Here is a 27,116-nt window from a genome sequence, read left to right as displayed (position 1 = left end):
ATGCCTGGCTTATTTATGTGTGTGTGTGTCTGTGGGTGTGTGTGTGTAGACAGAGTCTTCCTATGCTGCCCAGGCTGGGCTCAAGCGAATCTTCCTGCCTTGGCCTCCCGAAGGCCTCTAAGTGCTGGGATTATAGGCATGAGCCACCTCACCTGGCCAAGAAATCTTACTTCTTTCTGATAATGTATCAAGTATCCCTTTATCAGCCCAATAACGTTTATGCAATCTGCCTAGATTTAGAGTGACGAGAGCTCTCTTTTTTTGCACATAAACACTAAAGGTATATGAAATCTGACTCTCAGTAGAGTAACTAAAATATTTTAGAACCACTTAAATACACTGGTAGGTGTGAGACTCATCAGTCTGTTAGAGCCATAGTAACTGTATATTGGGGAAATTGGAACCACTTTATCTTGGATGCCCCTGAGCTGCTGCTTACCTGCTAATTTTGAGTTTCAGTGCAGTTAGTAGATTAGGAGTTTGGAAGAAAGCTTAGCTTTCCTCATGGAAAACTTTAAAAGGTAGATGGTCTGACTCCTCCAAACCCCTCAACCCACACCAACATTACATACAGTGCTCCCCACCTGCATACATATGTGCACAGCTTAGATATGGTGCTTAGATATCCAAAGTCTGAGGTAAAAAATTAGTTGTATTAGTTGTACTCTATAAGATGATATTGAACATATTAATGCTACTAGATTGTGACTCCCCAAGGACCTGCTGGGTTCTGAGTTTTCTTCTCCTTTTTGAGTATGCAGATTATGGTTTCACATTAGGGTAATTTATCTAACAATAACTGCTTTGCCAAAATCTGCTTTTTTTGCGTTAAACAAGTGCTGCACTTTATACTGTGTGCTTGTGTTCATCACTTTTATCTTTGTATTCTTTGTATCCCTAGCATGTTTGTGGTGGTTTGTTTTCTCTTTGATATTTTGACCAATTGACATATTGGAGATTTTCTCATCTATAAGAAACTCTTTTAAAAAGTTTATGTTCTTTCCCCTTTTCTTTCCAACTTAATGCACTAAGCATCACTTTAAAATTCTTTTGCTTCTAGGATTCTAACATATTTGCACCTTATGGCTTCTGTTCTTTGATAAATTTTTAAGTTTGTATTAAAACATTCAAGTTTACAAGTTTATAGACGCTATAGCCTTTATCTTGTACTTCCAGGCAAATATTACAGTTCCTTATTTTTCAACAGCTTCGCAAAGGCTGAAAAATTTGCCTCGCACTTCCCTCAAAGCCAAACAGTTGCTTCAAACTTCATCTACAAAAAGAGGTAACTACAGCCTCTTACTCAGTTTAAAATTTCAGCAAATGACCTAGTTAAATCTTAAGCCATTTGGCATACTGAGTCAGTGGTGTCTGTAAGGCACATTTTAGTCTTATTTTTAAAAATAATAAAATAATGAGGATTTATTCTGTTATTTGGATAAATCCAGAAGAAACATTTTCTACAGAGGTATGTATCGGGTTGCTTCTCTCAAAGGAGTAAATGATATATAGAGAATATATTTTTCTTACCAACTTAAAACGAAAGGGCATCGTTTCAATTTTATGCCAACTGAACTTCATAAGTGCTTTAAAATGAACCAAATGTCAGACATTCTGTATGTTGATGTTTTTTCCTTGGACTTCGATTTTTAGTTTTACTTATCTGTATAAAATGGGAACACTTCCACATTAGAAGGTAGTTGAAGTTAAATCAGAAGTTGTGGTTAACTGATAGGTCTGGAATGTTTATGGAGTTGTAGCTTTCATAAAAATAGTTGAAGAAATATATGAAGGTTGTACATCAAAGCTGTCCGGTATTGGTTCCAAGACACTGAATGGGCAGCTAGACAGAAGTAGAGTTAAGAGAAAATGGTGGGATTGGATAGACCTACAGTAATAAAAACAAACAGGCCTCAGAGGAAATGGTATGAAACAAGGAGGAAAAATGTTTTCCGTATCCAGAACATGTAGGTTTCCTGATAGCTTTAGACCTCAGTAAATAACCAAAATATGTAACAGAGGTAAAGCGCCAAAGAAAATTACGCAGGAAGAAGAAATTAGATTTTTTTGGGAAAAAAAAAAGATTTGATTATGTTTACAAAAGTGCTATAATATAAGTTTTGGCAAATTTACTGCAAATGGTTTTGCAGTGATTCCTTAGATTGAGTATAATTTAAGGAAATTGTTTTAGATAATAGAATTTGAAGGAAAGTCAAATAGGCAAATAAAAAAGCAGAATGTATGAATGTTTGTGTTTTGATTATCGGAAGTTGACCATGGGCCTCCAATATGAATGTTTGATGGGAAAGGAAGTGACAAATAGGGGTCATTATAGAAAGGGATTTTTATGTACTTATTTGGGAACCATAGGCTTCTTTTTTTGGAGACTTCTCAATATTTTTTAGTACTTCCATGGCTAGGTGTGGGAGGCATATAAATACATGAACCTGAAAACACTGTGGTATCTAAACTAGGGCAGGAGATCACTATACCGTAATAAAAGAGTAGAAGATTTTAAGTTGATATAAATTTTGTTGTTTGCTTCTGTAAGCTGTTTCATAATGTTTTTTAGAATTAAGTAGGTTTACATAACTTAAAATTTTTACCTAAAGATTTCATGTTGCTCCATTGATCAGGTTAAGAAAACCATAACTTCTAGCTGAAATTTTAAAATTTGCCTATAGGGGTTACATTATTTTTATCACTCCAAGCCACCAAACTACGTACCCTCTGTGATAAGATGACAGGAAAGCCCAAACTTAGAACTGTTATGAACTGGAATTCTTGGCATCTCTAGCTGTCTTATTGACTTAGTAAAGGGAAAGAAGGGGGAGGGAGGCAGGGGGTATGCTATTCTGTTTTGTTTAATCTCTTAGTTATTTAACTTGATCCAGACTTTTATATTTTCTGATTGGTATTTTGACGTGGGCATTACCATTACCTACCTCTTCTCTATAAATTTTTAACCAGTTGAGAAATGGACACAGGTATAAGGTAAGATTTAAAATATTAGCTTAATTATTGATGAAGCTGAAGTGGAGGATATCTTTTGGATCCAAGGTCAAAATGGATTTTCTGATTTCCCCTCATACCGAGACATTAAAGGGAGGGGTCTACATTGACTGGCAGGAGTCTCTTCTCTTGTAGGGATGTGAGGCACCCAGGAGACAGAGGCCACCTGTTCACAGGTATATTTGGCATATTAAACGTGTCCAATAAAGAAACATGGACCAACAGATGATAAATTGGCACACAAATCAATTCATCCATCCTGGGGATGAACCTGTACAATTTTCTAGAAAGCTAGTATATCGTAGGTCTGACAGGATCATGGGAGGAGGAAAAAGATTACTTAACAATTGGAAATATAGCCACTTTGATTTTAATTGCATTTAGTAGTAGCAGGTATTTGAAAATGGAAAGTAAGAACTGTGTTGCTTGACAGAGTCACTCCATAAGTATTTGTTGAATGAATATAGTCATGCTGCTAAAGTCAAAAAAGGATGGACACGTTCTTTGCATTTTCTTTTTGCAAGTTTTTTGTGTTTCTTCAGCCTGTCCCACCCTGAGGAAAACAGTCCAGTCTATGTTTTTAAGACTTCATGGAGGTGACTATTTAAACTGCTTTAAGAAATATTTTATTCATTCCCTGTTGTTGGGCACTTAGTAAAGTGGAGGTAAATAGGGCAGAGACCTCACCAAGTCGGGGAAAAAATGAAGACTAATTAGACAAAGTGAATGCAGAGATAACAGGATATTAATTCCTTCTTAGTTGCCTCTTTCCTTCTAAACACCCTATTAAAAAGTGGGCAAAGGAGATAAACAGACACTCTCAAAAGAAGACATTCATGCGGCCAACAAACATGAAAGAAGGAAATACAGAAGGAAAGAGGCAACAACATTTATGTTTTGCCTGTTTCATAGTTATTTAGAAAGAAAGAGGCAACTAAGAAGGAATTGATGGTAATTGTTTAATACTCTTCACTATATTTTGAGATACATAATTCTGTAAAGAATGTCAGTGGTAGTTTAATGGGAATAGCATTGAATCCATAAATTACTTTAGGCAGTATGACCATTTTCATGATATTACGATACTGATTCTTCCTATCCATGAGCATGGAGTGTTCTTCCATTTGTTTCCTCCCCGATTGCCTTAAGCAGTGGTTTGTGGTTTTCCTTGAAGAGGTCCTTCATTTCCCTTGTTAGCTGTATTCCTAGGTATTTTATTCTTTTTGTAGCATTGTGAATGGGAAACCATTCATGATTTGGCTCTCTGCTTGCCTGTTGTTGGTGTATAGGAATGCTAGCGATTTTTGCACATTGATTTTGTATCTTGGGACTTGGCCGAAGTTGCTTATCAGCTTAAGAAGCTTTTGAGCTGAAATGATGGAGTTTTCTGGATATAGAATAATGTCATCTGCAAACAGAGACACTTTGACTTCCTCTCTTCCTATTTGAATACCCTTTATATCTTTCTCTTCCCTGATTGCCCTGACCAGACCTTCCAATACTGTGTTGAATAGGAGTGGTGGGAGAGAGCATCATGGTCTTGTGCCGCTTTTCAAAGGGAACGCTTCAGACTTTTGCCCATTGAGTATGATATTGGCTGTGGGTTTGTCACATGTGTCCCTTTTTATTTTAAGGTATGTTCCTTCAATACATAGTGTATTGAGAGTTTTTAACATGAGGGGATGTTGAATTGAAGACCTTTTCTGCATCTATTGAGATAATCATGTGGTTTTTGTCTTTAGTTCTGGATGTGATGAATTACATTTATTGATTTGCATATGTTGAACCAACCTTGCTTCCTAAGGATAAAGCCAACTTGATCTTAGTGGATAAGCTTTTTGATGTGCTGCTGGGTTCAGTTTGCCACTATTTATATTGAGGATTTTTGCATCAGCGTTCATCAGGGATATTGGCCTGATGTTTTCTCTTTTTTTGTTGTGTCTCTGCTAGGTTTCGGTATCAGGTTGTCGCTGGCCTCATAAAATGAGTTAGAGAGGAGTCTCTCCTTTTCAATTGTTTGGAATAGTTTCAGTAGAAATTGTACCAGCCGTTCTTTGTACCTCTGGTAGAATTCAGCTGTGAATCTGTCTGGTATTGGGCTTTCATTGATTGACAGGCTATTTATTACCTCCCCAATTTCAGAACTAATTATTGGTTTATTCAGGGATTCATTTTCTTCCTGGTTCAGTCTTGGGAGGGTGTAGGTGTCCAGAATTTTATCTGTTTCTTCTAGATTTTCTAGTTTATGTACATAGAGGTGTTTATAGTATTATCTGATGGTGGTTTGTATTTCTCTGGTCACTGGTGGTATTCTCCTGATAATTTCTGATTGTGTCTATTTGATTCTTTTTTTTTTTTTTTTTTTTTTTTGCGACAGAGTCTTGCTCTGTCGCCCAGGCTGTAGTGCAGTGGCACAATCTTGGCTCACTCCAAGCTCCTCTGCTTCCAGGGTTCAAACAGTTCTCATGCTTCAGCCACCCAAATAGCTGGGATTACAGGTATATGCCATCACGCCTAGCTAGTTTGTTTGTATTTTTAGTAGAGACGAGGTTTCACTATGTTGGCCACACTTGTCTTGAACTCCTGTCCTCAAGTGATCACCCACCTTGGCCTCACAAAATGTTGGGATTACAGGCGTGAGCCACTGTGCCTGGTCCCTTTTCTTCTTTATTATTCTAGGTAGCAGTCTATTTTATTAACTAAAAAAAAAAAAAAAAAGCTTCTGAATTCTTTTTTGTTACTGTTTGTGTTGTTTTGTTTTAAGGGTTTTTCTTGTCTCTGTCTCCTTCAGTTCTTCTGCTAGCTTTGGAGTTTGTTTCCTCTTGGTTCTCTAGTTGTTTTAGTTGTCATGTTAGGTTGTTAATACGAGATCTTTCTAGCTTTGTGATGTCAGCATTTAGTGATGTAAATTTCCCTCTTAACATTGCGTTAGCTGCATCCTAGAGATTCTGATATGTTGTCTCTTTGTTCTCATTAGTTTCAAAGAAAGTCTTGATTTTTGCCTTAATTTCGTTGTTTACCCAAGAGTCATTCAGGAACAGGTTGTTCACTTTCCATGTAGTTGTGTGGTTTTGAGTGGATTTCTTAATCTTGAGTTCTAATTTGATTGTGCTGTGGTCTGAGAGACTGTTATGATTTCAGTTCTTTTGCATGTGCTGAGGACTATTACGTGATCACTTTTAGAGTAAGTGTTGTGTGGTGATCAGAAGAATGTATATTCTGTTGTTTTTTGTGTGGAGAGTTTTGTAGACCTCTATCAGGTCCACTTAATCCAGAGCTGAGTTCAGGTCCTGAATATCTTTGTTAATTTTCTATCTCGATCTTCTGTCTGATATTATCAGAAGGGTGTTAAAATCTCTCACTATTACTGTGTGGGAGTCTAAGTCTCTTTGTCGGTCTCTTAAGAACTTGCTTTATGAATCTAGGTGCTCCTGTATTGGGTTACATATATATTTAAGATAGTTAGCTCTTCTTGTTGAATTAAAAACCCTTTACCATATGTAATGCCTTTCTTTATCTTTTTCAATCTTTGTTGGTTTAAAGTCTGTTTTGTCAGAAAGCAGGATTGCGACCTCTGCTTTTTTCTGTTTTCCATTTGCATGGCAAATTTTCCTTCATCCCTTTATTTTCAGCCTATATGTGTCTTTGCATGTGGGGTGGGTCTCTTGAAGACAGCATGGGTCTTGACTCTTTATCCAGCTTGCCAGTCTGTGTCTTTTAATTGAGGCATTTAGCCCATTTACATTTAAAGTTAATATTGTTATGTGTGAATTTGATCCTGTCATCATGATGTTAGCTGGTTATTTTGCAGACTTGTTTATGTGGTTGCTTCACAGGGTCACTGGTCTGTGTACTTCACTGTGTTTTTGTAGTGGCTGGTAATGGTTTTTCCTTTCCATATGTAGCGCTTCCTTCAAGAGCTCTTGCAAGGCAGAACTGGGGGTGATGAATTCCCTCAGCATTTGCTTGTCTGAAAAGGGTCTTATTTCTCCTTCCCTTATGCAGCTTGGTTTGGCCAGATACGAAATTCTGGGTTAGAAATTATTTTCTTTAAGAATGTTTTCTGTTGCCTCCCAATCTCTTCTGGCTTGTAGGGTTTCTGCTGAGAGGTCCTCTGGTAGTCTGATGGGCTTCCCTTTGTAGGTGACCTGGCCTTTCTCTCTGGCTGCCCTTAAATTTTTTTTTTTCCTCCATTTTGACCTTGGAGAATTTGATGATTAGGTGTCTTGGGGTTGATCTTCTCGTGGAGTATCTTACTAGGGTTCTCTGGATTTCCTGAATTTGAATATTGGCCTTGTCTTGCTAGGTTGGGAAGTTTTCCTGGATGATATTATGTATTCCAACTTGGTTCTGTTTTCCCCATCTCTTTCAGGTACCCCAATCATTCATCGGTTTGGTCTTTTTACATAATCCCATATTTCTCTGACTTTTTGTTCATTCCTTTTTATTCTTTTTTCTTTATTCTTTTCTGCCCATCTTATTTCGGAAAATAGTCTTCAAACTCTGAGATTCTTTCCTCCTTTTGGTCTGTTCTGCTGTTGATACTTGTTATTGCATTGTGAAGTTCTCATGTTTTTGTTTTTCAGCTCCATCAGGTCAGTTATGTTCCTCTCTAAACTAGCTGTTCTGGTTGTCAGCTCCGGTATTGTTTTATCATGATTCTTAGCTTCTTTGCATTGGGTTAGAACAGGTTCCTTTAGCTCAGCAAAGATCAGAACCCTACTTCTGTCAATTCAGCTATCTCAGCCTCAGCCCAGTTCTGTGCCCTTGCCGGAGAGATGTTGTGGTCATTTAGAGGAGAAGACACATTCTGGCTTTTTGAGTTTTCAGTGTTTTTGCGTTGATTCTTTCTCATCTTTGTGGACTTATCTACCTTTGACCTTTGAGGTTGCTGACCTTTGAATGGGGTTTTTGTGGGGTCCTTTTTGTTGATGTTGTTGCTTTCTGTTTTTAACAGTCAGGCCCTTCTTCCGTAGGGCTGCTGTGGTTTTCTGGGCGTCCATTCCAGACCCTAGTCACCTCAGTCCCTCCTGCATCTGGAGGTATCACCAGTGAAGGCTGCAGAACAGCAAAGATGGCAGCCTGCCCCTTCCTCTGGGAACTCTGTCCCAGGGGGACACTGACTTGCTACTGGCCTGACTGCTCCTTTATGAGGTATCTGGAGACCCTTGTTGGGAGGTCTCACCTAGTTGGGAGGAATGGGATCAGGGTCCCACTTACAGAAGATGTCTGACTGCCCTTTGGCGGAGCAGGTGTGGTGCTCTTGGGGGAGCCCCCTTTGTCCAGACTGTCCGGACTCTCCAGAGCCAGCAGGCTGGAAAAGCTGTTGACTGAACCACAGAGACTGCGGTTGTCCATCCTCCACAGGCTCCGTCATCAGAGTTTCGTTCATATAACCCTGGCTGGAGTTGCTGAAATTCTCACAGGGAGGCCTTGCCCAGTGAAGAGGGATGGATCAGGGTCCCACTTAAAGAAGCAGTCTGGCCACGATCTGGCACAGCAGCTGTGCTGCATTGTGGAAAACTCCTGGTCTGGACCACCTGGACTTTCCAGAGCCACCAGGCTAGCACAGCTGACTCCAACCACAGCGATGGTGGCCACCCTTCCTCCCAGAAATTCGGTCTGTGTCAGGCAGTCTCCAGCCTGCTACCGCTGGCTAGCTGGAATTCCAAGCCAGTGGGTCTTGTGAGGTGCTGTGGGAATGGAGCCCACAGAACACTGCTGCCTGGTTCCTTGGATTCAGCCCTTGGATTCATACCCCTTCCTAGGGTAATGCATGGAGGGATCTCCTACCTTGCATGAATTCCTGAAACTGGAGTATGCAAAACTACTGGGTCTCCGTGAGTGCCTGAGTGACCATACTGCGGAGACTCCACACAGCTTTGTGCTTTGGATCCTAGGTCATGGTGGCGTGGGCTTGTGAGGGAATCTCTTGATCTGTGGGTTGCAAGGATCCGTGGGAGAAGCGTGGTTTCCCAAGTCAGGGCACGGTTGCACAATCACTCACCACCTTTCTTGGCTGGTGGTGGGGGCTCTCCTGGCTCCATGCTGCATCCAAGTGGGCCATTGCCTCACCCCGCTGCTTTTCCTCGCTCTCCATTGGTCAAGCGTTCGCCTAGTCAGTCCCAGTGCAAGAACCTGGATACTTCAGTTGAAGGTGCAGAATACACTCACTCTTTTCTTTCCTCTTTTCATTCCTCTCTGTGAGAGCTGCAGACCACTGCTACTTCCAATTGACCTTGGCCCACCCTCCGACTTTTGCATTTCTAATTATTAGATTTTAAAATGCCTTTTGATATTAGACTACCTGAAGATGGAGAATGAAAGAATTTTGTGATTACCTAGAAATCAAAATTAAATTTGTCTTTTCTATCAGCTGACAAGTATTTATTGAATCTGTATCATAAACAAGATACACTAATTGTATCTTTTCCTCTTTTCTTCTCTGTTCTAGCCCCTTTGCTTTCTCCTCTTACAGTTGTGTTCAAAACTAGCTTCTGACATACACAGACTTCTTAGAAACAATTAAAATGATAGGAGTTGTTTCCCCTCCTGTGATTTTGATATGTAAAATTTGAAGAATGAGAGAAGAAAGAGTGTGGAGACTATTGTTGAGGTTCCCTTCAAACACACATTCTTGTTAGACCATTTCATGCTATTTTTGGAATGATAACTGAACATTATAGATTTTATTTTACATTTAGACTTAATAATGTTTTTATGGTTTTCTAAGGCCTTTGTCTTTCTCTGTAGTTAAATCTTGATTACAGCTGTCAATTTCCTTTGCTGAGAAAGTCCTAGGTCAAAATTTTCTCCTCTCTGAAATTTGTACCTTAATTTTTCCAGTTAAATGCTGACTGCCTTTTAGAATATGAAAGTTACAGCTCTTTAAAGTTCACCTGTATCCAATCAACCTCATTATATTTTTATTGTTCCCTTACCCACTTGTTTATAGATAAGTCAAAATGCTGCTACCATGAAACATTTTTTCCAATAGTATCACTACAGCTTAGTATACCTCTTCAGATCCTCTCTAGTTTCCCCTCCACTTATACATTAACTTTGTTAACATATTTCTCTCCATACCTTGATGTTCTAGGACTTGACTTATTCTTTCATAGACTGTATTGCGTTTATCTAATAATTTAGGGATTAATAAATTTACAATGATTGCTGATTTATAAATCTGTTTTTAAACTTTATTATTTTTAAATAAAACATGAAATCAGAAAACCAATACATAGTTTAATTAATTCTTATAAGGCAAACACCCTTGTAACTACCATCCGTATCAGGAGACTAGAACTTGGCACCTCAGACATCCTCCACCTGTCTGCTTCCAAATACAACCCTTTCTTGACCCCTCCCCAGAAAGTATCTACTCTTCTGAACTTTTATAGCAGTCACTTCCTTTTTTGTATAGTTTTATCACCCAAGTTTTGAAACTAGTTTTGCCTTTTTGATACATCTTTTTAAGTTTCTCTTACTTTATAGTTTTCTTCCATTTCTTTTCTTTGTCTCATTGTTTCTTTGAAGAAACCACCAGATCATTTGTTCTGCAGAGGTTCTTACAGGCTGGATTTTGCTGATTACTTTTTCATGGCTTTGTTTAGCAAGTTCTCTTCTATTTTCTATAAAGTGATAGTTGGATCTAGGCAGTTCATTAAATTATTTTGCTATTTTTGCAAAACTTTTTTTTTGTTTGTTTTTGTTTTTGCATAGGTAGTGGTGCTTCTTTATCCAAAGGTGCATAAAGTGGGGTTTCCTCTTTTCATGATGTTAGCAGTCATTGATGTGTAATGCCTAGATTCATAATTCATTAGGTATTACAGAATTGGGAATTGGGAATTTTAATTCCAGTGTGCCTTTTTTTATTTGTCACAGTACTGTATAAAGAGAATTTTTTCTTTATTTGGTCACCCAGTGGTAGTTTCTTTAGGAAATTCAGACCAAATATTTGTTTTTTCCCTTTATTTACTAGTTTACAAAATTTAAAAATGGCAACGTGGCACCTTCCAAAGGTGACCAGTTTTTTAAAATGGTTTTCATTATGAAATTACAGATTTAAACATATTTTTAAATATGTTTCAGTTCATTCTAGATGTTTTTCCAGCTTTACTGGAAGCCTTTACAAGTTGGCTTCCAAGTCTTTTTGACACAACTCTAGTAGTCTTTGATACCATCTTGCTAGCTGGTATGGCAAGATTGGCTGGTCTTGTACATTTCTTGCCAGAGACCTGGAGTCAAGCATTTCTCCAAAAAGTCCTGCTTGCTTTTGGTATTTCAAGACCAAACTCTGTGTGTTTAGCTATACTTACTGCTACTAGGTTGGTCATTGTTTCCCGGTCTTTTTAGTTACTAGAGCTAGGAAACATATGTGTAAGTTTGTGTTTGTATATTTTTTTAAGATTAAATGCAGAGCTTCTGGGCAATTATTTAACCTCCTCTAGCATTCTCCCATCCTGAGAATCTTATTTCTCAGCAACACATAAAAGTAGAATATCATAATAATTTGTTTTGTCCCATATTTCACATAAAGTGTTCTTAGGATAACATTAGCATGACATACAATATGATTACTGAAAACAATTTTTACAACTTTTGGTTATGCTTTTTTTTTTTGTTTTTTTTGTTTTAAGTTAAGCTGTATCCACATTGTCAGATACCTGTTACATACTGTTTTCTCCTTCACATACCTCACTTAGTTTAGGCTCTCCATTTAAATGCATATTTGATGCTTAACGCTAGTTTATATGTCATTGTCTCATCAGTCATTTTTCTTGTCTGAAACATATTCTTTGATTCCTTAAGGAGTTATGAGAACAGTATTCATTTTTTCAGTTTTTACATGTTGATGATAGCTTATCTCTTGTTTTCATACTTGAAAGTCATTGTCTAGATATGAAATCTTTGGCTCACATTTTCTTTAACTTAAATGTATTTACTCCACTTTCTGCAGGAATAAAGAATTGTTTCTGTTATAATCATTTGGTCTTTTTATCTGGATGTACAATGGCTATTTTCTTTTTCTTTACAATAATTTACTAGAATATGTCTTAGTATTGATCATTCTGAGCTGCTTTTCCCAGATTCAGGGTGTGTTCTTTCATTATAGAGTAGCAAACTTTTTTTGTTTTTCAGAAAAGTTTCATTGAATTGTAGTTTTTTATATTCTGTTCTCTTGGTTTGGTTTTCTTTTTTGTGGGGACCCCTGTTGTACACATGTTCGAGGTTCGTTTCTTGTTTCTATATTTGTTGCCTTCTCTTGAATTATTTTTTTCTTTCTTCCCTTCTATAAAAGTTTGTTTTCATTGTCTGTTTCTCTTACATTATCTATTGTGTATATTGACTCTCATATTTCTCCTTAGACTTCATCTTAAAATGATTCATTTTATAGCTGATTCCTTCCTGAGTTCCATCAGCTCATTTCTGAGTGTTTCTCTCTCTGATTTATGCTATTCTTTCGTATCTTGTAGCAATATTAAAATGTTTTTAAAATTTGAAATATTAGATAATTTCATCTTTGTGTGTGTGATTTCTTACCATGATTTCTGGTAAGGTTTCACTTCTTGTAGAAGTGTTACTTTACTCCTTATTTATTCTTTTTTTCTTGTAATAACTTTATGTGTGATTTGACTTCAGTCCTTTTCTATTGCTCATTTTTCCATGAAATTGATTTTTCTAAACACTTAGCTTGATTTAAGACTTACTAATTTTATGGTTCTATAGCTCTTTCTTGTATTTGGAAGTGTTCAAAAACATGGCTGCTTCTTTTCTGAGATTTCTTTCCTTTATTCCCTCCCTCCACTTTCAAAATTTATCCTTTCTTAAAGTGTACTATTTGGTATTTTTTAGTATATTCACAGAGAGAGAAACCATTACCACTATCTTATTTTAGAAAATATTTATCACCCCCATAAGAAACACCATACTTATTAATAGAACTCCTCATTCCTCACTTCTTCTAGCCCCTGGCACCCGCTCATCTACCTTCTCTGTCTCTAGATTTGCCTGTGTTGGACATTTAATATAAATGGAATTAAACCATATATGATCTTTTGTGACTGGCTTCTTTTACTTAGCATAATGTTTTCTAAGTGCATCATTTTGTAGCATGTATCAGTATAGTCATTTGCTGCATAACAGCGTTTCAGGGCCAGGCACAGTATCTCATGCCTGTAATGCCAGCACTTTGGGAGGCTGACGTGGGAGGATCATTTGAGCCCAGGAGTTTGAGACCAGCCTGGGCAACATAGTGAGACTGCATCAGAAAAAATAAAATAGCCAGGTATGGTGGCACGCACCTGTGGTCCCAGCCACTTAGGAGGCTGAGGGTTGGAGGATTGCTTGAGCTTGAGAGGTTGAGGCTGCAGTGAGGTGTGATTGCACCACTTCCAGCCTGGGCAACAGAGCAAGACCCTATCTCAAAAAATCTAAAACCAAAAAACCGACATTTCAGTCAACAATGGATCGCATGTACGATGGTGGCAATTTCTGTCACCTAGTAACATCATAGACCTTCCAGTGGGACAAGATGTGGAGGTGGAAGATAGTGATATTGATGATCCTAACCCTGTATAGGCTTAGGCTCATGTGTGTGTTTCTGTCAGTTTTTAGCCCCCCCAAAAAATTGAAGTAAACTAAATAAAGATTTAAAATTAAAAAACACTTGTAGAATAAGGATATAAAGAAAGAAAATATTTTTGGACAGCTGTACAACATGTTTGTGTTACAAGCTATGTGTTATTACAAAAGAGCCAAGAAGTTTTTAAGTTAAAGTTTATAAAGTAAAGTAGTTACAGTAAGCTAAGATTAATTTATTATTGAAGAAAAATAATTTAGTGTAGCCTAAGTGTGCAGTGTTTATAAAGTTTGCAGTAGGGTACACTCTACTCACTTACCACGCACTCAACTTCAGTTCTATAATCTCCATTCATGGCAAGTGCCCTATACAGATCTACCGTATTTTGTCTTTTATAACATTTTTACCGTACTTTTTCTGTGTTTAGATATTTTTGGATATGCAAATGCCCTTCTGTTACAGTTGCCTACAGTGTTCAGTACAGTAACATGCTGTATTGGTTTATAGCCTAGGAGCCATATACTATTTTTAAAAATTTTTTGTGGGTACATAGTAGGTGTGTATATTTATGGAGCACATGAGATATTTTGATACAGGCAAGCAATGTGAAGTAATAACATCACAGAGAATCGGGTCCCCATCCCCTCAAGCATTCATCCTTTGTGTTACAGACAATCCAATTACACTCTAAGGTATTTTAGAATATATAATTAAGTTATTGTTGACAATAGTCACCTGGTTGTACCATCAAATAGTAGGTCTTTCTCTATTTTTTTTTGTACCCATTAACCATCTCCACCTCCCCCGGCCCTGCCATCGGCTGTTCCTTATAGCCTAGGTGTATAGTAGCGTAAATAACTTAGGTTTGCGAAAGTACACTCTGATGTTCCTACAAAGACAAACTTGCCTAACGAGTCATTTCTCAGAACATATCCCCATCGTTAAGTGACACATAACTGTACTTTGTTCCTTTTTATTGCCAAATATTCCGTTGTGTGGATGCACCACATTTCGTTTATCCATTCATCACTTGGTGGATACTTGAGTTGTTTCCACTCTTTGTGGAAACAAATTCCTATTGTGAATAATCCTGTGGTCAGGCCCGGTGGCTCACGCCTGTAATCCCAGCACTTTGGGAGGCCGAGGTGGGCAGATCACCTGAGGTCAGGAGTTTGAGACTAGCCTGGCCAACATGGTAAATTGAAACTTCGTCTCTACTAAAAGTACAAAAATTAGCTGGGTGTGGTGGTGGGTGCCTGTGATCTCAGCTACCTGGAAAGCTGAGGTAGGAGAATTGCTTGAACCCAGGAGGTAGAGGTTGCAGTGAGCTGAGATCATGCCATTGCACTCCAACCTGGACAACAGAGCAAGACTCCATCTCAAAATAATAATAATAATAATGCTCTGAACATTCATGCACAGTTGTTTACATGGACAGACATGTTTTCAGTTCTCTTGATTATATACTTAGTGGAATTACTGGATCATATGGTAGCTTTATGTTTAACATATTAAGGATCTGCTAAACTGTTTTCCAGAATGGCTACAACATTTTAGAATGTCACCAGCACTATATGAGGGTTCCAGTTTCTCCATCTCCTCAGTAACACTTACTGTCTTTTATTTTAGCTATCCTGGTGAAGTGTTATAAAGTGGAATCTCATTGTAGTTTTTATTTTGCATGACTAACGTTGAGCATCTTTTCATGTGCTTATTGGCCATTTGTATATCTTCTTTGGAGAAATGTCTATTCAAATTCTTTGTCTCTGGTTGTTTTTTTTTTTTTTTTTAATATAGTAGTAGCATTCCTTTATATATTCTGGATTCAAGTCCCATATCAGATCCATGATTTGTAAATATTTTCTCCTACTCAGTGGACTTATTCTTCACTTCCTTTATGGTATCCTTTGAAGCACAGAAATTTTTAATTTTGATGAAGTATCATTTATCAATTTTTGATCTTATGGATCACACTTGTGGTGTCATAAGAAATCAGTGCCTAACCCTAGTCATTACTCCTGTCCCTTCTGCTCTACCCTGCCTGCTCTTCCCAGACATGAATCTGCTACATGAATCCGCTGCGTTTTCCCCTTCGGTACTTGGAGCTTTCTGCGGCCCTTCCCTTCCCCAAGTCTGGCTCTGTTTGTGGTATCCTGCCCTCCTCCCCGTCTGGCCTGCAGCACCAGCACCAAGACTATGCTCTTCTATTCCTTTTTCAGTCCCTGTGGGCAAGGATGTGGATCTGGAACTCAAGAATGACCTGCATATCTGTGGATCCTTCCATTCTGCGGATCAGTGTCTCAACATCAAATTAACTAACATCAGTGTTACAGACCCTGAGAAATATCCTCACATCTTCATTAGGGGCTTAGTGGTCCAATATGTGCAGTTGCCAGCAGACAAGGTAGACAAAGTTGCTGCAGAATGCAGCAAGGAAGGAAGCCCTATAGCAGAAACAGTGATGGCTCCTCCTTTTCCTCTTCCCTCTTCCATTGCTGACCCATAACCCCAGGTCCCAGCCTAGGACCCCTGACCGTGAATACTTGAAGGAATTTTGTTTCGTTGGTGTTTTTTTTGTCATTGTTGTTTTAACTAGTGAGTGAGTGTGTGTATGTGTGTGTTTAAGGGATGACTGGATGAGAGGGATAATAGGGAACAGCTCTCCTTGTTGAGAAGGGGAGGATAAGTAGGCTGGGAAACTTCAAAGCCTTCCTAGTCCTCAGCATCTGCCTTTCTCACTACTTCCCTAGAGATGGTGCGAGAGTTTCCTAAGAACTTTATAGGGTTAGCTCTTACATTTAGGTCTGTGATCCATTTTGAGTTAATTTTTTAATAGTGTGAAGTGTAGGGGTCCAACTTCATTCTTTTGTACGTGGATATCCAGTTGTCCTCACAGGATTTTGAACTCTTTCCTGCTTTTATCTGGACTTCATTTTCCTTTATCTGGAATGTCCCTGTTCTGCTCTATTTGGATTATTTTCTGAGGTTTTTTCCCCTTAGCTTGAAGTTTTACCTGGAAGAGGGATTTGACTGGTTAATTTTGAGAATTCATAGCCACTCATGTTCCTCCTAGACCTTACAGTAGACCTCTTGTACTCACTCACTATTGGAGTGTGCAAATTCCTCCCAGTTCAGCTTCTGTTCAGCATTTTTTTTATATGAGTACTTGTTGGTTATTTTGGAATTTTCAGGACATTGAGATATTCCTCTACTTCCTTCTGCACAGATGCTGATAATTCATGTGGTCTTGTAGTTGTCAGTGGCTTCTTCCTACCCACTTGTATTTTGGGGCTCATGGAGATACTCCATCACCTGGTTTTACTGTAGCTGTTGTAAATGGGTTTTGGTTTGACCTTCCTAGTTAGTTGCTCTGTATGTTTTTATGGAGAGAGTTGAGAAAATTCGTAAATTACACCAATGCCGGTACCATCTTTCAAGAATCCTCATAATTATGTTTCTTAATCTTGACATTGACATTTTCCCCTTTCCTTACTAGATACTCTAAGGTTAGTTATATGTTAGATAATTTATTAAACTAAAATACAATAAGTTAGATAGGTATAGATGTACAGCTGTTTATATATACTGTGTACTAAAACTAACGTGTCTCTCAATAAATCTTGATATCATATATTTTGATACATAATCAATTCCCTAATTTTGGAAATGTGGCTATTTTGTTAAAAACTTCCCCTGTCAGGGTGAAGATATCTAATGAATGTTAATAGTTCCTGTATTGTGTGTTTGTATATACACACACACATTTTCTCTCTCTCTCTCAGCTTTTGTACCCAAAGGGTGGTTACAGTTTTCAGTTGAATAAAAATATTTCTTTTTAAAAAGTTTATTTCTAAAAGTCATTATTGAGGTTGAGGCAGTTATCTTGAAGAGGATCAGTTCCAAAGTTATTTTCTATTTAATAGAGTAAATTCGAAGATTAAGCTGTAAATGTTTGCTGGTAGCTTATGCATTCATATATATCTTTTTGTATTTATGGAAGAAAAGGTATTGAAGCCCTGTTCTTGGGGCATTTTCTGCCTCTTATGTTTAATGCATTTTTCTAATAACTAACAAAATTTTTGTATGCTTACAAAAATAATAGTCATGTACATTAATGGAAGAAGAAATCAAAGGCTTCTATGGCTTTTTTATGGTTACTTGTCAGCAATTGCCATTTTAATATGCTTTGGAGTCATACCTTATAAAACCTGCCTAGGATAGTAACCCCACAAATAAACTTTCTGAGTCTAGTTGAAAATTAAAGTGTTGATAATGACACTTTGGCCAGGTACGGTGGCTCACTTATAATCGCAGCACTTTGGAAAACTGAGATGGGCAGATCACGTTAGAGGCCAGGAGGTTGAGAACAGCCTGACCATCACGGCAAAACCCCGTCTCTACCAAAAAATACAAAAATTATCCAGACCCGGTGACGTGCACCTGTAGTCCCAGCTACTTGGGAGGCTGAGGCATGAGAGTCGTTTGAACCTGTGAGGCAGAGGTTGCAGTGAACCAAGATTGTGCCACTGCACTCCATCTTGGGCAGTAGAGCAAGACTCTGTCTCAAAAAATAAATTTAAAAAATGTTGATAATGACACTTTGGTTTCTACCCCCAGAGATGTTTCTCTTTTGGTTCCTGGTAAAGAATGCTGATCTGGGAATCGGCAGACCTGGGTTCAGTTCATTTATAACACGACATCCTGACTTTCCTATTTATTTGCTCAGTTGGCTTCTGTGGTTGTGGTAATTTCCCTTGTCCATGAAGTGAGAGGGTTAGAGTACATGGTCAGTAATAATTTTTTTTTTACAAGGATTCTTTAATTCTGTAGTGAGATAATCATATTTAATTCATCTTTTTCTTTAGCAGCCAGAACTTATTTTTAAATACTTATTGTTTCAGTAAATTGTGATTATTATTGATAGTGTAGAGACCATTGAATAATTGAAATGATATAACAATATAGTAAGGCATAGGTAACAAGGAGATATTTTTGTCCTTCATTTGTTAATAATGGAATTCATATGTGTTTTAATAAATGATGTTTCCCGTTGGTCATGATGACCAGTGTTTATTTTTATTACTATATACTTACTGGGCATTCATAGGTTTTATAAATTATGCAGCTAATGGAAGTTGTAGTTTGAAGGAAGACTGCTCTGTGAAGACAACTTGGAATATCTAACTTTTGTATTGCTAGGTACATGTTGGATATATTTTTATAAAGCATTTTGTATTCAGTGAATATCAAGCTAAAAAGATATGTATAATTTATTCAGTTTTTTCATTTTAGGGTTAAGTGCATGCCTGAATTATAGAAACCTTAATTAGAAAGCAAACTTAGCACAATTATTAAATACTTATTGAAAGAAAAAAATATTTTAAGATATGAATTCTCTATTACACTTCATCCTAATTTGGAGATAACTTAGACATCAAGGTTAGGATTCTTAGTCATGTCATTTTTATAAATAGAGTTCTAATTTTTGCTCAGAGCAGATAGCTCTCCTTCACATTATGCCTGACTCGAGTGTAATTCTTGGTATTCAAAAAGAGTAAAGAGAAATTATAACTTGTCAATATCAATTTGGGTAATACATTTTGGGTAATAACACGTTTGAGTTAATTTATAAGGAAAGCCTAGGAGACTGTTCTTTGTGGCATTGTTGAATATCTTTCTAGGAAACTCATCTGTAGCATGCTAAAGGAGCCCTATTCTTTAGATAAGAAAGCCACAGATAAGAATGCCTTACAATTTGTTTAATATTTTACATTTTACTAACAGTTTACACATTTATTACTCGTTTGCTCTTCACAGCAAACTTACATTGGCTGAGATTTATTAGATTCATACGTAAGTGGTTTGGTTTTCGAGCAATGCAATTGGTATGGTATTTTTAATCTTGATTTCTAATGTTTGTTGCTGGTGTATAGAAACATAATCAGAGTTTGTATTTTTATCCAGTCCCGTGACCTTACTGAATTCACTTATTATTTCTAGAAGTGTGTGTGTGTGTGTGTGTGTGTGTGTGTGTAGATTCATTGGGATTTTCTGTGTAGACATCATGGGGACAGTTTCTAACCTCTGTGCCTTTTATTTTTCTTTTTTTCTTTTTTCCTTCTTTCTTTCTTTCTTTCTTTCTTTCTTTCTTTCTTTCTTTCTTTCTTTCTTTCTTTCTTTCTTTCTTTCTTTCTTTCTTTCTCTCTCTCTCTCTCTCTCTCTTTCTCTTTTCTTCTCCTCCTCCTCTTCCTGCTCCTCTTCCTCTTCCTCCTCCTTCCTCCTCCTTTCTCCTTCCTCCTCCCTTCTCCTTCCTTCTCCCTCCATCCTTCTTCTTCTTTTTTTTTCTTGCTTATTGCACTGGCTAGAATTTCTACTGGTGAGAGCATATGTTCTTGTCTTGTTCCTGGTCTTAGGGAAGGCACATTCAATCTTTCTTCATTAAGTATAATGTTAACTGTAGGGTTTTTGTAGACGTTCTTTATGAGGTTGAGGAAATTTTCCCTATTTCCATTTTTCGGAGAATTTTTTTGATTACTGTTGAATTTTGTCAGATGCTTTTTTTGAGTCCACTGTTACGATTCTGTGATTTTTCTTCTTTATCCTGTTACTGTGGATTACACTGATTGTTTTTCAAATATTGAACCAAACTTTGCATCTTGGAATAAATCCTACTTAGTCATGGCATATAAATCTATTTATATATTGCTGGATTCTATTTTCTAATATTTTCTTAAGGATTTTTACATCTGTATTTGTAAGCAATATTGATCTGAAGTTTTCTTTTTTGGTACTGTCCTTTTCTAGTTTTGGTATCTCGGTAATACTGGCTTCGTAAAAATCAATTGGGACATGTTCTCTCCTATTTTGTGATGGAGATTATGTTGAATTTGTGTTCATTCTTAAACATTTGGTAGAATTTCCCAAGGTTGCTTCCAACCTCCAACAAACATTTGATCTGCTTCTTGTTACCATAAATTAGATTTGACTTTCCTCAAATTTCTTTATAACACAACATTTTACAGTGTGTGTGTGTGTGTATACACATGGACTGTTTTGTGTCTGGCACTCATTTCATTCAACAAAATTTTTGAGATTCATCTTTGTTGTATACATCAGTAGTTTACTCCTTTTTATTGCTGAGTGGTATTCTGTTGTGTGGTTATGCTACAAATTGTTTATCCATTCACCTGTTGATGGACATTTGAGCTTTGTTCAGTCTTTGGCTGTTACAAAGTTGTAGTCAAGTCTTTGTGTGGACATAAGCTTTTTTTCTGTTTTCCTTTTTTTTTTCCTTTGAGACAGAGTCTCGCTCTGTCACCCAGGCTGGCATGCAATAGCGTAGTCCCCGCTCACTGCAACCTCCTCCTCCTGGGTTCAAGCAGTTCTCCTGCCTCAGCCTCCTGAGTAGCTGAGACTACAAGCATGCACCACAACACCCGACTAATTTTTGTGTTTATAGTGGAGACGGGTTTTCATCATGTTGGCCAGGCAGGTCTCGAACTCCTGACCTCAGGTGATCCGCCCACCTCGGGCTCCCAGAGTGCTGGCATTACAGGTGTGAGCCACTGCACCTGATCTTCTTTTTTGTTTTTGAAACAGAGTCTTGCTCTGTCACCCAGGCCGGAGTGCAGTGGCTTCATCTTGGCTAACTGCAGCCTCTGCCCCTCAGGTTCAGGCAGTTCTCCTGCCTCAGCTTTGAGTAGCTGGGATTATGGGTGCATGTCACCGGCTGCCTTTTTGTTTGTTTTTTCATCACGTTGTGCTTTGTGAAGCACAGCAATGGTAGCACTTTTTAAAAATGATTTTTAGTTTCTAAATTTTTTTTTTTTTTTTTTTTTTTTTTTTGAGACGGAGTCTCGCGCTGTCGCCCAGGCTGGAGTGCAGTGGCCGGATCTCAGCTCACTGCAAGCTCCGCCTCCCGGGTTCACGCCATTCTCCGGCCTCAGCCTCCCGAGTAGCTGGGACTACAGGCGCTGCCACCTCGCCCGGCTATTTTTTGTATTTCTTAGTAGAGACGGGGTTTCACCGTGTTAGCCAGGATGGTCTCGATCTCCTGACCTCGTGATCCGCCCATCTCGGCCTCCCAAAGTGCTGGGATTACAGGCTTGAGCCACCGCGCCCGGCCTAGTTTCTAAGTTTTTAATTACAGTGTCAATAATGTGGGATTTGGACATAGAGCCTCCAGATACTTGATACATGTTTACATGAATGTTTCTTTTCGGGGGAAATATGTTTCAAATTCTAGACAACAATTGGATAGTCAGTCTGTTTTTCACCTCTAGAATGGTCATTCACATGTGGCCCAGATTAGTTGCTACAGTGAGACAGAATCCTGCAGTGCCTTTTCTCTTCTGGTGTTATGCGTTCCAAGCTGACCTATTTAAAATACTGTTGTCAAAGACAGTTGTAATCCTCTTTAAGTACTTGGTTATTTAGAATTCAGTTACATTTTTTTCTTTTAGTAGCCCAGGAATAGCTTTTATTTTTTGCATTGCTATGAAGTTTCCTGACTACTAGTGACTAATCATCAGTTGTAAGTTAAAGCAATGGTTTCATATATATATATATATATATATATATTTCCACTCAAAAATTGACTTTTCTTTGCTATTCCACAGTACCTTCTCCAGGCAAATTCCGTTCCCCTGCAGCACCATCTCCTTTGGCTCTTCGGCAACCAGTGAAAGCATTTAGTAACCATGGCTCTGGTTCTCCTGGTAGCCAAGAAATAACACAGCTCACACAAACCACCTCCTCACCTGGGCCTCCTGTGGTTCAGAACACAGTCTCAGCAAATCCTCCCAGCAATATCAACAGCGCTACTCTAACCAGACCCGCAGGGACAACTGCAATGAGAAGTGGCTTGCCCAGACCCAGTGCCCCTTCTGCTGGGGGCATACCAGTGCCTCGCAGCAAACTTGCACAGCCTGTTCGCAGGTAAGTGGCAAATGTTCTGTTTCAGCATTCTTGAGTACCTGAAAGTGGATAGACTGGAATTAATTAGCTTCATCTCTATGTTTGATAGTAAACAGAAAGTCATGGTGGATTCCCACCAGAGTTTTAATACAATTTGAATAAAACATTACTACATTGTTTTGAAGAAATCCTCATTTGGGACTTTTACCATTTTGGTTCAGATTAAATGTGTCCAGTTGCCTACCATGATTAAGCATCTCAGAGGACCCCTAGAAAAAATTTGTTAGAACCACTCAATTTGATTGTGATATTCATTCATTTTGAATAGAATTATATTCAATGAAGATGATAAAGGTATATTAGAATATAGAGTGATATTTAAGATAAAACTTATAGCTACTAAGTCTGAGTATAATCTATAAGCATGGTTTTCAAACCCTTATTCTACAATTCAGAATTATCTATGAGATTTATATAAATGTAGGGTCTGAGTTTTACCCTCAGAGAGTCTAACCTATTTAATGAAATTAAGTAATTTGCCTAAGGCCACATAGCTAATAAAACTATGAGTTCCAAGTATGTCTGACTTCGGAGCTCTTTTAATCACTATTCCATGCTGCCTTTCTAGTGATGCTGACTCTGAGCTTCTAATATCACATTCATCATTCTGCCTCTCAAAATAATAAGTAAATGATAAGGTTGGTTGTCTATGTGCTTGAGAAAAGGTGAGACCATCTTTTCCCTTCTTTGATATAGTAGCTATGTTAACAAAATGGGAAGTCATCTGTTGTCCAGTAAAACTTGGAAGTTGTGAAAATGCAGAGTGTTGGGAGGTTGTACTAGTACCTGTTTAGAGCTTTTGCCTTGGTACAGCCTTCATGGGATCATGATGCCACCTGAAGAGTAATTAATATATGTGTGAGATAGTATGGTAATATTTCATAAAGACATTTATCAAATTTTAATTACAAAATTGCTTTATTTCAGATCCTTGCCAGCTCCTAAAACCTATGGTAGCATGAAAGATGACAGTTGGAAAGATGGCTGTTATTGACCAGCAAAGACAAGAATGCAGAAGTCCACGGCTTCATGGATACCCTTCACCAGGCTAAAAAACAACTTTTATATGCAGACTGTTCAGATAAGACTCTTGGGATTTATAAAATCCCAGCCCTCTCTGTCTTAATTAGCACAAACTGACAGAGATCATCAAACAGCACTTTAATGACATTTAACATCAGATGTGTTTGGTAATCATACAATCACTCTCCATAGAATCACTTTTAGTTTTGTTTAATAGAAACTAGGTTGATTTTTTTTAACATATTTGACAGAGGCCAATATCTGGGCAAATACTTAATGGATGCCAAAGAGAAATGCCCATTTGTAAATGAGAAAAATGCCCATTTGTGCACAAGAAAATAGTGAATTCAAGCTATCCAAAACTTCACATTCAACCTAATTTACTGTATAAATAGTATCAATAAATATTTGTGTTAATGAGAACTAATATTCTGACTAATTATCTAAAATGTTTCACTAGTACACCAGGAAACTACAGATTGAGATTAGGGGGTGGGAGGAAAGAAACCTGGGCTAGAGATTTAAAACATTCCTAAATTTGGGAGAATTTCAGAAATTATTTTTGCAGATTCATTAGAAAAATTGTCATTTAATCTTAAGTTTTGGATGTAGCTCATGTATCACCACCACCAGATAGTGTTACAGCATGCATCCATCATGTTGCATTGACACATCGAACTTCTGTGTGTTTGTTTTGATTGCCAAAAGGGCTTAATATCAGTTGTACAATCTTTCTAAACTTTATAGTTCCTGGCTCAGGAAAGATGGCCTTTGCTGTTGAAGCCAACTTCTTCGCATGCTGTTATCTTTACAGAACTAAGAGATCTTGTTTCTGTTAGCAGGTTTTCATGATAGGAAAGAACAAGTAGTGTGTGTCTTTATTCTTGATACAACACCACCTCAGTGCTTACAACCTGGAACAAAACCATACAATGAGAGAGAGGGGGAAAAAAATCTATGCACTTAACCTACAAAATCTCTGGTGATGACAGTTGTATTGTTGCTATTACATGGCATAATGATCTATTATGTGGTAGGAAAATATAGCCTGCTAAATCCTACTTAAGTTGATCCACTTTAAACTGAGTAACTGTATAAAACATCTATTGAAAATTCTTTCCCTTTTGACTTAGATTCTGCCTTATATTAATTTTTGCATTTTTGGTAACAAACCTACTACATATGACTCTAACCTGATAAATACTTGGTCTCTAATGGCTCTTAATAAATCCTTGAAATCACCTATTTCAATTTTATCAGACTATTACCAGAGTAAAACTTCCTTCTGTAGCAGCCTCTCATTTTTTATTATGAGGTCTGTTTTTAAATCCTTAATTTGAACAGCTCTAAGATATTGTCACTTAGGTCATCTAAAAACTTTTACAGATTTGAACGTAAGTTCATTTCCTGTTCATCAAAGACATTCCGTAAGTTGGCAAAAGAAATTGGAAGAGAGAAAATGGAAGGCTTGATACTCATGATGGCATTAAGGTTGGTAGGTTGAAAGAATGATAAAAACTTAAAACCAGGACCTCCATTCTGTCATGACTGACACCATGGTAGTCTGTCAACTTGACCAGTGGAAAGTCATTCATTTAGCACAAGCAGCTGGAGATTGAAACTGCCAGTAATATGTATTTGGTGTCTAACGCAAAGAAGAAACTTTATCCTTGAATTTGAGGGTGATGGGGTGGGTCAGGAAAGGATGGCGCAGAATTCTACATGATAATGAACTAAAAAATGTTGCTTTTCAAAGGAAGATAAAGCATCTTCTTTTGGGAGGGGGGTATCTCATGTCTAAGTAAGTAAAAAAAAAAAGAACTAGCTACTGTCTCTTTTAAAAACCACGTACAAAAGCAAAACAAGTCTCAGTTTTCAGTACAACATTTCAAAAAATATATATGCTGCAATCTAATAATTGAAAGGAATTTTACCTATTATGAAACACATTACATTTTTTAAGTTAGATAATCAGTTTCAAAAGAGTATTCAGGTTATTTAACTTTGTTTTGAAATGGCTGCATCAGAAAAAAATGTCTATTTTTTTTTATTAAAATATTTCATCACTTGTTAAAACGTATTTTGGATCTGAGTTTGGTAAAGTATTATTTTACGTGCTTTTGTACTACCACAGACTGTTGACTTTTAGTTTCCTAAAGAGAAAAATTGCCTTTTTACTAGAAAGCCTTTGTATATCGCAATTTTTCTGTTTGGGAAAATCTAAGGATTTACTGTGGTTAGTCTTACAGAAGAAATGTGGATTTGATAAACTAGTGCCTATGATTTTAACTTATGTTTGATATATAGTAGTAAGGGTTTTATGAATGTTGATTATTTTGTGCCAACAGCCCAGAATTGTCACTTACGTGTAAGCAGAAAACAATGAGCTCTGCTTCCAAAGTTATTTAATTTTCTCAGTGTTTGAATGTTATTTTTTGTAAGTGTGTTAATAAAAGTGTAAAGAATTGGAAAAAAATATAAATATTCTTAACTCAAGCATTTGCTGGATCATTTTTCTACAAAACTTGTTTGTATAATATAAAACACTCTCTGAAGAGTTGACTTTTTTTCAGTTTCGTATCCTGGAAATCACATTTTGTAAAACTGGGGACCATTCATAATTGTCAGATACTTTTTAAAATTATCTCAATACATCACTTTTATAAGAAAAAAAGTTTTTTTGAAAGAAAATTAGATACATACGTGGCCCCAGATGTTTGTATAACTCTAGAATGATCTAGACTATGTATGTTTAAATTAACTTTTTATTGAATGTACAGGTGTCCATTTTTGACGTTACGCATGGTCCTTTTAGATCACATGACGTTTGATTTGCAAACATTTCTATAGCCGAACTTGTATATGTGGTTGCCTCCTTAATAAACAGCCTGACCATAATGTTTATTATTAAATTTATATATTTTTTAATTGTTTAATTAATCTCTGGATATGGTAAGATTCCTTTTTTTCTCTCATTTGCCTACACTTGGTTTTAATAAATTGTTCAGTTGAGTTTTTCTTTAAACACAGAAACCCAAATCATATTGCCCTTTCAGGCTTAGTCTTCATGGGGTTGGATTTATGTCTTACATTTTCTCTGTCAGAGTTACTTCATTTATGGATTTTACTTGGAGGAAATTTATAGTTTACTCTAAATTGATTTGTTCTTGGAACTTTTTCACCTGCTGTGAATTGATATCTAGTTAGAAAAAGCTAGCATTTCCCTACATCATAACTATATATGATATCTAGTTAGAAAAAACAAGCAAAAAGCTATTGCGAGTTTCCAAGAGGGACGATTAATGTATTTTCATGCCAAATGCAAATATTTAGGTGATCACGTATATTTTTTCTTGTATGAATGGAAAAATCAAGAACTGTACACTGTTTAATGAATTCTCCATATTCCTTTAGGAGATACTTGCTTTGCAATTACGTGTTACAATTAGAATAATTACCATTAAAATAATATTACATGTTACAATTAGATTAATACTGATGAGAGGGGGAAAAAAGACACCCT

General features: G+C 37.1%; 1 protein-coding gene and 1 pseudogene across 3 annotated transcripts in view; both read left to right on the top strand.

Moving 5' to 3' along the window:
* SLAIN2 (SLAIN motif family member 2) overlaps nt 1–26,533 on the top strand; it is a 79,059-nt gene extending 52,526 nt beyond the window's left edge. Inside the window, exons 7-9 of one of the 3 annotated variants that reach the window (XM_025385515.1) lie at nt 1,208–1,285; nt 22,213–22,531; nt 23,498–26,533. In XM_025385515.1, coding sequence (XP_025241300.1) covers nt 1,208–1,285; nt 22,213–22,531; nt 23,498–23,564 — 464 coding nt within the window. In that variant the 3' untranslated portion in view covers nt 23,565–26,533. Of the gene's footprint in view, nt 1–1,207; nt 1,286–22,212; nt 22,578–23,497 lie in introns of those variants that run through there. The other 2 variants (XM_025385517.1, XM_025385516.1) reach the window with 2 other exon arrangements.
* Nucleotides 15,791–16,056, top strand: LOC112624672 (annotated as a pseudogene).
* Nucleotides 26,534–27,116: the final 583 nt, after the last annotated feature.

This window comes from Theropithecus gelada, chromosome 5, assembly GCF_003255815.1.
Source record: "Theropithecus gelada isolate Dixy chromosome 5, Tgel_1.0, whole genome shotgun sequence".
NCBI classification, from domain to species: domain Eukaryota; kingdom Metazoa; phylum Chordata; class Mammalia; order Primates; family Cercopithecidae; genus Theropithecus; species Theropithecus gelada.
The sequence above is the reverse complement of the archived record's forward strand: the minus strand, read 5'-3'. Positions and strand labels throughout refer to the sequence as shown.